The sequence below is a fragment of the Manis javanica genome, chromosome 13 (assembly GCF_040802235.1).
Source record: "Manis javanica isolate MJ-LG chromosome 13, MJ_LKY, whole genome shotgun sequence".
Classification (NCBI taxonomy): Eukaryota; Metazoa; Chordata; class Mammalia; order Pholidota; family Manidae; genus Manis; species Manis javanica.
Window position 1 is genome coordinate 60,281,965 of NC_133168.1, and position 13,400 is coordinate 60,295,364.

At 36.4% G+C, this 13,400-nt stretch overlaps 1 protein-coding gene across 5 annotated transcripts in view; it reads left to right on the plus strand.

The window, feature by feature from the left end:
• Positions 1-13,400, plus strand: part of ADGRG6 (adhesion G protein-coupled receptor G6) — a 125,277-nt gene that overhangs the window by 54,076 nt on the left and 57,801 nt on the right. For all 5 annotated transcript variants that reach the window (XM_073219680.1, XM_073219679.1, XM_073219682.1 and 2 more), the window contains exons 3-4: positions 3,273-3,614; positions 5,826-6,449. In XM_073219680.1, the coding sequence (XP_073075781.1) occupies positions 3,273-3,614; positions 5,826-6,449 (966 nt within the window). The remainder of the gene's footprint in view (positions 1-3,272; positions 3,615-5,825; positions 6,450-13,400) is intronic.

The following is a 13,400-nucleotide window of genomic DNA, read 5'->3' on the forward strand; positions in this document are numbered from 1 at the left end:
AAAGACTTTCTATTTTGGATTTCAGTTTCTTTGAAGAATGAAGTTTTGTGAAAATTATGTGTGAGTAAATTATTGCTAAACATTCCCAAGCAGGCGAGAGTCAGGGTGGAATCTGGTTTGTTGTTTAGATAACCTGAAAACTTTTTAATTATAAGTGTGAGTATGTTATAAATTATAAGTGTGAGTATGTTACTATATCTGTGTTTGAGAGCAATTTGAGCCAGATGTTTTGAGTGGTTAGCTTTTAGAAGAGGTGGTTTTACAGAAACCTCACTCTGGCTATTTCAGTAGCCAGTCTTTCTAAGTAGTCCTGCCTTTGAGAGAGAACAAATTAATTTCTTTATGAACTAGTGCATTGTATAGCAGTGACAATTATCAGTCATGTTTAATTACACTAAATGGGCAAATCCAAAGCATGTATTTTAGACTTTCTAACATTTGTAACTAAAATATTTCATAGTTTCTTAAAATATATTAATTTTAGGGTGACTACACTATAGTTGAGAAATTGCCTGTTAAAAACCATTTTGTCTTTAAACAGTACTTGAGCTCACCACTTTACTGTGTATTTTGTTTAATCATGTCAACCTTTTATATATATATATAAAAACATGATAATATACGTTTCATGTGAAGTGATCTGTAGATATAATGCACATGATAACATTGTGTCTAGCTGTAACTGACGTTTTACGCAATTAATATAATTGCTATTTAGTAGTACTGTCTCTAAATGCTGTTTAGCTGTTGTGGATGCCAACCATAGAAGAATGCTTTAAATGTTTTTTAAAAGAATATTATGGTACCTTTCCTTTCTCTTTCCTATCTCAGTGAGTGCCTGATGGAAAAAGAGATTCTTTTAAGGTGGGATGCTATTTTTCTCTCTTACATTATTGATGCACAGGTTTCGTGTGTTATAGTAGTGATATTAATAGCCCTTGCATGGAAAGTACTAATTATTTGGCCAGTACAGCTCCCAGGATTTTCCCATAGTAACCAATCTAATTCTCCCAATAACTTTTGGTGGTGGGTGCTTGTATTACCACCAGTGTAAGGTGGTGAAACTGAGGCAGAGAAAGATGAACTTGTTCAAGACTACATAGTCATATTGAATGTTCCTGGACCTTTCTTTCAGGGAAGAATTTAGCAAAAATAATCAGGATGAAGGAAGTCATGAACATTGCCTGGGTCTTGGATGTAGGGGATGGCATCTCATTTTGGGAAAATGATGCTGTGTGCATGCATGTTGGGATGACATAAAGATTGCATTTTTTTCCTTTTCTTTTTCTCTTTTTTTTTAAATCTTCAGTGCCTTTTTATAAATATGTTATTGTGGATTTGCTAGGATTACTTCTCTCTCCTGAGCCCATGTTACAGTAACAGGAAGCTAAATGTGTCAGAGAGGCCTGGTCATATCAATCCTTTGCTATGAGTGGAATCATTGGAAGAAAAAGCCCAAAACTCCATCTAAAGAGATATTCCAGAGATCATGCACTCTTCTTTCATTTAGACTTTTTTTTGGCTTAGTTTGATAATCCATCCTTAGTCATTCTTTAATCTAGACATGTTTCCATTCACTTAGAACTATTTATTTGCTGATAAATTTAACAAAATTTTATGGAAGGTCTACCATGTGCCATAATTGCTGGTGAGGTCCTAAGGAGTAAGATGGTGAATATGACTATGTATCCTGTGCTTGTTGAGTTTAGAGAAGAGGGAGAGAAATAGCCAATAAGCAAATAATCTGAAAAACGAAAGTCACAGCTGCTCTGAATAGTGCAAAGGACCTATTCAGAGGAACATGGTGCTCCAGGGATGGATAAGAGAAGGCATTTGGCTACCACTTGATCATAAATTGATTTTCCCTGTCTATCTTCAACCCTGTGCAAGATGTTGGATACTTAGGAAGGAAGAACAGAGAAGAGGCAAGTTAGAAAGAATGGAGGGGAGCAGGATTGGCAAGGCAAACAGTGCCTAACACAAGGTGGCCCCAGGGAAAAGAAAAAAGAAAAACTTAACTTGAGTGTAATATATCTAATAAGTCCTTGAGTGTATCACTGTAGCATAGAAGAATAAGTGATGTTTGTAGCAACTACCATTTTCAAGAAAGTTATTGCATATTCATTCTTCTCAACTCAGTAAGAGGAAGGAACACAAATTTAGAGTGGTTTATGTTAACATAGTTTAAATATTTTGTTTGAAAGTGTATGTCAGTTTTATCATACTTTACTTATCCAGAGTGTTGGATAAGTGAGAGTGCTGCCTGTGTTTATACAAATATTTAAAAGTAACATGAATATTAATTGTAAAAGCATCCCAAAATAAAAAGATAGTTGACCCTGGTTTCTAATTCCAGCTGCTGATCAGGCCCTAGATAAGCAATAATTGAGAAATAATTGATTGCTTTACTTTTCTTCCTACCTCTTACTATCTGCCATTACAGTATATTATTATCTGTTTATCTTTGAGTCCAAAACTGAAGGGTAAGAATCATTCAGATACTTTGTCTTTCCTACTCATTGGTATATACTAACTATTTAGAATAGTGCCTGCTATATGCCAGGCATTCAATAAATATTCACTGAATGAATCAATAAATGAGATAATCACACAACTGTATGATTACAAACAGTAGTAAACAAATAAGATGACTGAAAGTGTTTTCAAAACTATGAATATTCCACACATGCAAGATGATGTTGTTTATTTGAATTTTAGAAAAAATGTAATCTGTTAGAAGACATCTTGTTTATTTTTTTTATTTTGATAGCTTTCTCTTTAAAAATTATTTTCTAATTGTTTCTCTTCCTTTATATCCATGGTTTGTAATATTGAGTTCTACCTTTATGGTTCTATAGCCCCTTGTCCCAGTTCAGTTACTCTCTAAAGTAGTGATTCTTACCCCAGGTCAGTGAAACTGTGAAATAGTTGTTGCTTTCTGAGATCTCAGGTATGTCCTACAGTTGTGCACCTCGGCCCCTGTGCATTTTACTGGAGAGCATTTACACAACTTTCATCCAATTCTTAGAGTATATGACCTGCCAAATTTAAGAATCCTGTGTTAAAATTTTGTATTTTTGTTTTATTTTTCATGTTCCTTTAGTGTTTTTTCCTTTTTCTCCTTGAGATGGTTTCATTTTCCGTCTAATTTTCATGATTATATTTTGGTCTTTTTAAATGTTTACTGTTTGTCCCCAGCATGTGGTATTTTTGGTTTGTTGTGTGCCTCTGACCCAGCCCTTCTTTCTGTCTCTCTCTTGTCTGGCCAACAGTGTTGGGATGTGCCCACTGCAGGGTCGTCCTGTCCAGCCCTTCCGGAACGTTTACTTCTCCGTGCTACCCTAATGACTACCCTAACAGCCAGGCTTGCATGTGGACGCTCCGAGCCCCCACCGGCTACATCATTCAGATAACATTTAATGACTTCGACATTGAAGAAGCTCCCAATTGCATTTATGACTCATTATCCCTTGATAATGGAGAGAGCCAGACAAAATTTTGTGGAGCAACTGCCAAAGGCCTATCATTTAACTCAAGTGCGAATGAGATGCATGTGTCCTTTTCCAGTGATTTTAGCATCCAGAAGAAGGGCTTCAATGCCAGCTACATCAGAGGTATGTAAACCAAAGGTGGTGCCAACCTTCTGCTTTCATTTAACATGTTCTGCAATAAACACAAGGACCAGAAGACCAAGTTATGCTCTTGTATGTGACTGTGAATGATTAGGATTAGAATGAAGGGCTAGAATCTGTTAATATTCTCTGAGCATTTTCATTAGCAATATATGCTTACCAATCTAAAATCTAGTTACAGTAGAGCTGAATTCCATAATATTGTTTATATGCAGAACATTTAAAGGCTGCTTATTCCACAGTCTTATTCCACAGGGCTATAGATATCCCATAGCTAATTAAATCCTGTAATTCTAATATCTGTTCACTGGACATTTAAAACATTCCTATTTATTTTAGGCTTTTAAGATGTTGCCCTTTTAAGGAACTATGCTAGGGGACAAATGTAGAAAATTATCGTATAAATTAAAATAAAGCTATTTATAACCTAAGCTAATAAACAACACTGCAAGAGTAAAGCCCCTTGAAAATGGTTAATTGAAGGAAATAAAGTATATTTTTATCAGATATATTTCCCAGATTCTGGAATATCATAGTATTTGAATAATTTCATTCTCTCTAAAATCTGTCTTTGCAGAATTCAGGCTTCAAGATTTTGAGATTTAGTTACATATACTTTTTCTCCTGAGCTTCTTAAGTAGGTGTCACATATCACCAAAAGAAACCACTATGAAAATGACTGACCCTCATTATTATAAAATGTGTTTTTGATGGCAGAGTTATTTACTATTGGTGGTTGACATTAGATACATATGTGGTCAATTGAAACACACATACTTTAATCTTTCAAATAATGCTTTAAAAATTATAAAACATTATAGAATATTTGAAAAGAAGAAAGACAGAAATTAGAAATACCTATTTATCTACCACCCAGCTATAACCACTAATACAGTCTTGATGGATGTATTTCCTTCCAGCCTTTTTACTTTAACAACATATATAGAATACTGGGTTCATGTTGCATATCCCTTTGGGTAAATAGACCTATAAACTATGTTATATTTTAAGAAGTAGACTAAAACCCATGATTGTATTTCATCATGGATTTTTAACTGGAATATTTATATCAAAATGATGTTTTTACCACAGATCTATTCTTAGTGTATATTAAAATACATTCAAGCTAGCATTCATATGAATCCAGTATTAAACAGTATTTTTTAGGAGAGTTACTTCCCTCTCAAATCAGTACATAATATTTCATGATGTCTAGTATATTGGCATTGGGCTAAATCCATGGTATTATTTAACAGTTTTATATATGTCACAGAGGACTAGGCTAATGTATTTTTATTTTGAATTTGTTATGCATATAATACTAGTTGTACCTGTATTAGTAATCAGTCCTAGCCTCTGTGTTGACTATGGCTGGTACTGCTTTAGCGCTTCGCAGGTATTAACTTATTTCATTCCTTCTGACCACCTGCAGAGTAGGTGCCATTCTCCTTAGTTTTACAGAGGAGCAGACTAAGCTAGGGAGAGGTGAAGAACATGTCCAAGGTCATAGCACTCTGTGTGGAAGAGCTGGGATAGGGAGCTCTGTTGTCTGCCCTTTTAACCACTGCTTCTTACCATCCCTAATAAAGTAGCTCAAATGCCCAAACTTAAATTTTCATTTTTGTTTTTGTTTTTGTTTTGACTGGATTCTTTTCCTCAATGAACTTGTTTTTGTCTTTGTCCCTGAAATAGCCTGGTTGATGGAAAACTGAGTAAGATAAAGGGTGTCTGAAGGGGAGAGGATAGCATAGGAATGTATGGGAAGAGTGAATGGCCATTGTTAATGAAAAATAGAACATGCTACTATGTTTAGAATTTATTTGAAAAATAGCATAGTTTTGAAAATCTTAATGTGTAAACAGAACTTTCCTGAAATCAGTAGTTTCCTTAATTAGGGTGTTTAAGGGGATGTTTAAAAAAATACTTAGCAAGTTGGTTGGCTGTAATACAAAGGTTTAGGTGTGAGAGCAAACCTTGCTTAGGGTTAAAGTGAGTGGTGTTACTTATTACTATTATTCTTGGTAGAAGGTGGTAGGTTGGTGGTAGAGGGTAGATGGATGAGAAAGCGGAGAGTGGTGGACAGAAGTCAGTCAGTAGGGTAGCGGTGGGAGAGCTGAGTCTGTCAGCTGTTTTGCATCTCATTAACCCATATCTGAAGTTAATGTGTTTATCTGTTATTATGTTTTGTCCTAGTTGCTGTGTCCTTAAGGAATCAAAAGGTCATTTTACCCCAGGCACTTGATGTTTACCAGGTGTCTGTTGCAAAAAGTGTCTCTATTCCGCAGCTCAGTGCTTTCACGCTCTGTTTTGAAGCAACCAAAGTTGGCAAGGAAGACAGTGAATGGATAGCTTTCACCTACTCAGATGCATCCTTCACACAACTGCTCAGTTTTGGCAAGTCCAAGGGTGGCTACTTCATATCTATTTCTGGCTCAAAATGCTTACTAAACAGCGTGTTACCTGTAAAAGATAAAGAAGACATTTTCATAGAAAACTTCGAGCAGCTGTGCATCCTTTGGAATAATACTGTGGGTTCTGTTGGCGTGAATTTCAAAAGAAACTATGAAGCAGTCCCCTGCGATTCTACCATTGGTAAAGTTATTCCTGGGAGTGGGAAATTGGTGTTAGGCTCCAGTCAAAATGAAGTTGCCTCTATAAAAGGGGACATTTATAACTTCCGACTTTGGAATTTTACCATGAATTCCAAAATCCTCTCCAACCTCAGCTGTAATGTGAAAGGGAATGTGATCGACTGGCAAAATGACTTTTGGAATATCCCAACTCTAGCTCTGAAAGCTGAAAACAACCTAAGCTGTGGTAAGTCTCTGGCATATTCACTGTTTTGGTTTTTTTTTTAGCATTGTTCTATGAATATGTTAGTCAACAAGAAATTATAACACACATATGTATATGTGTGTATGTATATGCATATGTATGTATGTAAGTATATATGTGTGTGTGTGCTTGTATATAGTTGTCATTAATGAGCTCTTTTAATTTTTAAAACGATACATGCTCTGCCATCCATAGTATACATTTGATTACAAGCTATGCTTATTCATTCAGAGTTTTTGGTCCTACCATTTAAAAATTTTCCATGTTATAAAGTATCATACAGTTTATCACCAGCATAACAACAGTTACAGTGTCTCAAGTGGAAATGTTAACACCAAGAAATAAAACAAAAGAAATCAATAAGTTACTGTTTTTAGTTACTAAGGTGATACAGAAAAAGTTGACCTTTGTCATCCTGGAATGAAATTTCCATTAAATCATTTAAATAAACCTAAAAGAGAGGTATTTACTCAGCTGTCATTAAATATCAAAACTGTCCATTTTATGGAAAATCTTAGATAATCCAGAATTATCAGTTTTTTTCTTTGAACTTTTTTTTCTCTGTTTGAAGATGATCCTTTGTTGTTTGTTTCAAATACTCATCGGTTTTTTTGGTTGCTCTTTGAGAGACTTTAAATGTGATATTACTGGTAGTAGCTATATGGAGAAATACTTAGGGAACTAATGCTGTGTAACAAAATTATGTTAAATAGACTTCCATCAAATATTCTCTATGCATGTAAGTTAATTTTGGAACTACAGGACAGATTCAACTAAAAAAGTAGAAGTTTGATTATCATTTTTGAATGTCATATGACTAAATCTAAGGTGTTGGTGACAAGCACTTTTTAGTCACAGAGAAAACTCATTAAAGGAGGGGAAAAGGGACCTAATATTAAAAAGTAATTTGTTTGTGAGTTTGAAGGGGATTCTTATCGGAAATTCATTCCCAGTATTTTGAGCACAGTAGGCCCTGTTGTAAAGACCTGAGGCCACCTCCCCAGTTTCCCTGACCTGGGTTTGCCCTTCTTGCCTGGGGTGCTCTGGTCACCTACCCCTCTGTGTGGTCCATGGTGCTCCTGCAGAGGGTGAGAGGCTGTCAAGTGATGTCACTGGAGAGGCATTTCCTTGTGGGCTGTTGGAAAGAGGAACCAGGAGACTGTGGAACTTTGTAAGAGCTGATGGTATTCCCAGGGTCCTCTCAGGATTAGCTACAGAGCCTTCAGAGACTGGAGAGGGCTTTCAGTCAGCGAGGGAGGGAGAAGGTGAAGTGCATGTGTGCGGTGTGGGGTGGTGAGTGGTGACGGGAGGGCACTGGTGTGCTTCTTACATCCATGAGAATTACCTGTAGTCCGGGGCCTGTTTCCACCATATCCATGGCCATTTTTTAAAAGTCAAATATAGACCATATAATATTTGTCTTCCTATGGGGCAGTGTAGGACAATGACAACCAAGAACAAACAAGGAAAAAAAGAATTTGGCTAGGTATATTAATACATACTAATACTTGAGTTATACTGAAATGGAATACATATTATGTTCTAAGCACTTTACACATAACTCATTTCTCACAACATAGTCCCGTGATGTGAGATTTTCTTAACCCTGTTCGGCAGTTGAGAAGTCTGAAACACAGAGAGGGTAAGGAACTTACCAGTGTCACCTTAGTAAGTGGCCAAGCCAGGAGCTGAACTCAGGAAGTTTGGTTTTAGAGCTGTGTTCTCTTAACCAGTGTAAGTCAGACGGTGTTTCTGAATAAGCAGGGCTAGAAGATGAGATTGGGTAAGCTAATTCTTGTCCAGATGAGGAGTATGTAGCTCCAGGAGACATCTCTCCTGATCAGCAGTACTTTCTGTGGGTTTAACCTAGCTTTCCCAGGTTTCGGCATGGTATTTGTTTTAAGCAAAGTTAATAAGCTTTATTTCCTGCAGTGCTTCTTGGATCATTAATTTGATAAAATGTGAGGGACACAATATACATGGATTCCTAAACTTCTCTAAGAAACCCTCCAGACCAGGGCTTGGCAAATGAGGAGGGCCCATGGCAGGCCACATGTTTTTGTAAGTAAATTTCTACTGGAACACAAACGTTCCCAGGAGTTTTTGGATTGCCTGTGGCTGCCTCTGTGCTGCAGTGGCAGAGCTGACATATTGTGAGCGACAACGTGGCCCACTATCCTAAAATACTTGCTGTCTGACCCCTTAAGAGAAAATTCGCCCCCTCGCAAAACAAGTCCAAAGAATCACAAAGGTCCAACTTTCTGAAGCTCACACTTTGGACAACACCAGAAAAGACCTGCTAAATTTCCAACCACTCAGAGGATAAATTAGCCCTTAGACCTGGGTGGTGGTAGCAACATTTATTTGTTTTCATTTATTTAGATTTGTTCCACACAATTCTTTTAAATGATGATTTATTTCCAACATTAAAATGCATTTTTGGATTCTCTAGCAAACAAAACCCAACATTAGGCTAGTATTTCTACGTAACCAGCACAGTTAGAGCTAGGTGGTGGGCTCCATAGGAAGGGGCTTTCAACCCTTCTGTCTCTCCATAGTCTTCTCATCCCAGCCCCCAGCCCCTATGCTGTGCTTACATTGCCTTCTGGCCCCCATCGGTTATTTATACTAGGGAATCCTAATTTAGGCTACTCCCTTCACTCTGTACAGGGCAAAAAGCCAAAGACTGGAAAAAATAAGTGGCCAAGGCAGTTGGTGGGCTAACAACATGCACATGCTCTGTCCCCGTGCCCAGGGCTGGTATCTGGGAGTCCTTTAACACTGTCTCTCTAACTCCTTTCCCAGGCTTTAAGATGATTGGAATACATCCAGGATGTGCTCATGTACCTTAGTCATCTCCAAGTTTTCAAAATGATTTCATTCAAAGGAGCACAAGCTTACCAAGTGTATTTGAATGCCCTTGATTTGTATAGTGATCTTGACATACCAAGATGACACTACACACCCCCATTTCGTAGAGCCAGATGTCCTGGACTGAGTTTCAGGAGTCATAACAGGAGAGGGAGTTTCCTGCTGCTTAATCATCAGCTTTGGGAGTTGAAGAGCCCAAGACACTTATTAACTGACGGGAAATACCTGTGACAGAGATTTTATCTAAGCTTGTTAGCAAAGCAAAACTTCAATAAATGAAAAAAAAAAGTTTGCTCCATTAACATTTTAACCTTTTCTTTTTTTCTGGAACATTTTGGCTTACTGTTGGTGGTAATAGTAATTTCCAAAAACTAATGATCAGTACAGTAACCAATGAGAAAATTGAATCTCATGCCTGACATTCCAAAGGACTGAGAATGTCTGTTAAGTCGGAGCTGTTATTCCAGAAGCAACTTGTCATAGAAAATGAATAGATTTTCCTGAAGATTTATTGCTAAGTAAATTTTAATATGAAAATAAGATAGTAGAACAGAACTGACTACATTTTAACATTAAAATTTCTGTCATTTCATTCAAATATTAAATATCCTAGCCTTAATAAAGTCAATATATTACTAAGAAGTATCTCAACAATTTCAGAATTGGGCTTTTTTATTTTGCTATACTACTCTAAGCATAGTTAGGGAATATACATAAAGAAATTTTCAGCATGTTTTGTTAAAATATGGTTAATCTTGTCATTCCTTTTCAGACAGAAATGCTTTATTTGGGAGCAATTCTTTTTCATTTTGTGGCGTCATTCTTTATCTTAGAACAATTTTATTAAACATTCAGTTTTATGACCTCCACGGATAGATAATTTTCCTAGTGGATTCCTTAATTATGAGTGCAAGTATTTGCGTGTGTTATGATTCAAGTTTAGATATAGTAATGTCCATCAGTTTTCACAAAGAACAGACAGTACCTTCTACACCAGTTTTATTTATTTTACTGATGACTGCTCTTTCCTGAGGAGTGGTACAGTATAATTCAATGAATAGTCTAAGTTCAAACAAATTATATTTACTTAACAAGCATTTATTAAGCACTTCCATTTATTAGCCACTGTGGGTGTAGAGATAAGACATAATTCATAAGTATCCAACTTTGTTGTTATTCTTTTCTAGAAATTTTTGGGTTTGGACCGACTTCTGTTTTCATCTCCAGAATTCTGTACTTAATCACCAAGGCTTCATCATCTCCTAGATTCCTACCTTTTCATTTTCAATTGTTACAGTTCTGCCCTTAACAGCCATAAAACTCTGACTCACTATAGGCGCCTTCCTTTCATCCCTCATAAATTATTGTGTAGCATTGTTAGATCACCAAATTATTTTTTAAATGATAAAGATAAAATCCTGTTTTCTTTACAAAGGTCTTTATTCTTTGAAGATGCTCAAACACTTTAAAAGCTAAAGTGGCTTCCAGAAGTAATCTACTTGAAACATATTTATTTATGAAAAATTATAAAATTCAGTTTAGTAACAACTGCAGAGAGGGAATTAAAAGGAACTTGTATTCATTTTCCCATTATTGAAACTCTGTGAGGATTGGTGCTATTATTATCTGGATTTTTCCTTAGGGCATGAGGTGAATTGTTGGCCACATGTCAATCTTTTTTGCCACAACTTGTGAAAATAGTGATCCCTTTTAGTAGCAAGATTTTGGAAGAGGAACCGATAGAGAAGAAAGATTAACAGCTTTTCAGCTTTTCAGCAACTGTCTATTTTCAGTGACTACATTTTTTTCAAGGAAATGTGGTTCTTGATTTTGCAGCTAATATGAAGTAAATACTTGTAGACACCATTGTGGTACTCAAAAAAACCAGTGAACACACACAGGTCACATTCTGAAAACAAATTCTTGATGATAAGAATGTCATTATCCAGGAGAGAGAACCGTCTCTTCTTCCTTTATGGTCTTCTTGATTGTAAATCTGTCCACCAAAGGAAAATTGATCACGAGAGTGAATTTTTTATGTACATATCCTAAAAATGGAACTGGGTAGAAGTAAAAAGTTTATATATACTTTTTATACTTCATGTATTATGTTTATGTAATTTGGTGTATTCACAATGTCAGACTTCATTTATCAACATGATTTCCTACTAATTAAATTTGTCTCTTGTATTTACACCATTTTCACTAAAACTATCTTCAAATTTAAGTTCTATTGCTATATTGAATTATCATAAAATAGCGTGTATTAAGTTTTATAAAGTGATGTCAGTTTGCTAAACTTAAAGTACCCAACTGGTATAAAGGAACAACTGATCATTGAAATATTAAGTAAATGCTACAATTTCTTATGACCAGGATGTCACATACTGAAATTTATACCTGTTAGCATACAGTGAAACCGATGTAATGTTAAAATCATTAAGTATCTTACTCTAAATCATAACCCTTCTGATTTCCTTGTTTCCACCTTTAAGCTCTTGAATATGCTGCAGTGGAAATGTAGTTAGCCTAAACTTCTTTCCCACACACTGTGCCCTTATCTCTCTTTGTCTTCCAGAGATACTATATCAGTGCCAGAAGTGGCCTAAGGAGCCTTTGGCTGCCAACACTGTGTGTAATTTGAGAAGCACAGGAACTCCATCCCAGGGTCTCCTCTCTTGCATGTTACAGTGGCTGAGATTTCCTCAGTCAGTTTGAGTTTTAAAGGCTTTTTAGTTTTCAGAGGTTCCTTAGTAAACAGAAGTACCTAAAGAAGTAAGGTCCTGCAGGAAGGGGACATAAGTTACATGTGATGAAACAGAGTAATGAGCAGAAAACATCCCAGATAAAATCCCCCCTCAGAACTGTCTGCAGCTGGCCTCAGCTTCTGCCTCCTCAAATGCTCTTTTTCCATTGTACACTTGTCTAAGTTTTCAATCTTTAAGGCTCACTCTCCCTATCTCTACTTCCTTTCACAGCCAAGCTTCCTCTTTTTGCATTCACTTCTCTGTCACACGTTAGCAGTCTAGAATTCATCGTTCCCACGCTACTGAAGCAAGTTTCTGTGGGGTTACCACCAAAATTCCAGTGGAAAGTTAAAGGTCTCAGTTTTATCATTATTGACCTTCTGGGTATGCTGGATATGGCCACACCCTCCATGAAACTTTCTTCACTTGGAGTCTGTAAAACCACCTTAGAGAGCTATTCTTACCTCTCAAATCTGTAGCTGTTTTTTTTTTTTAAATCCAGTGCTCAAATACAGGAATGTCTTATGTTTCCATCAAATCTGCACTCTAGTTTGAGTGATCCCAGATACACCCATAGGTTCTGTGATGGATTTTCTGGCTAGACCTCTTACAAAAATGTGCACATACATGTCACATACGTACCTCCGTTCCTGTTACTGGATTTGTTCATCCCGCCCCACCTAAGTTTGCATACTTCAATAGTATTTCCTCTCTCCTTTTAGGAGCTCATTATGTACCACTTTCTCAAATTGGGAACCAGAAAAATGTCCCCTATTCTTCCCTTTCTTTCCTTGTTCTCCTATTAGTTACTTAATCCTGTATATTCTATCTTCAGATGTCTTGTATCCATCTCTTTCTGCCCATCCTCATTGTACTCACAATATCAAGTGTGAATTATTAGTATTATTTATGTTTATATTAATCTCCTCTCCTGTCTTTTAATTGGTTGTAGAGCCTCAAAAGTATGTTCAAACTTAAATCTAATTTTCTCACCTCATTCCCTTTTAATTTTTCCCATTTCCATTAAGAAAGAGTTAAAAATGTTAGCAGTCCTTCAGTAATTTATTCAGTAAAGCCTGAGTACCTACCCACTGTGGGTGATGATCCTACATCATTGGAAGAAAGACACAGGGTCTCAGCACGCATGGTACCTACATTCTACAAGCCTCCACAAGCTATCAATGACCTGTATGTCTGATCATTCCTACCAGTTTTTTACAAATACCTGAGCCATTAATGCCGTATCACCTGGACCCCCAGATTTTTCACTGTCTTCTTGGTATGTGTTTCTGTAATTCTGTGTGGTACTAATACC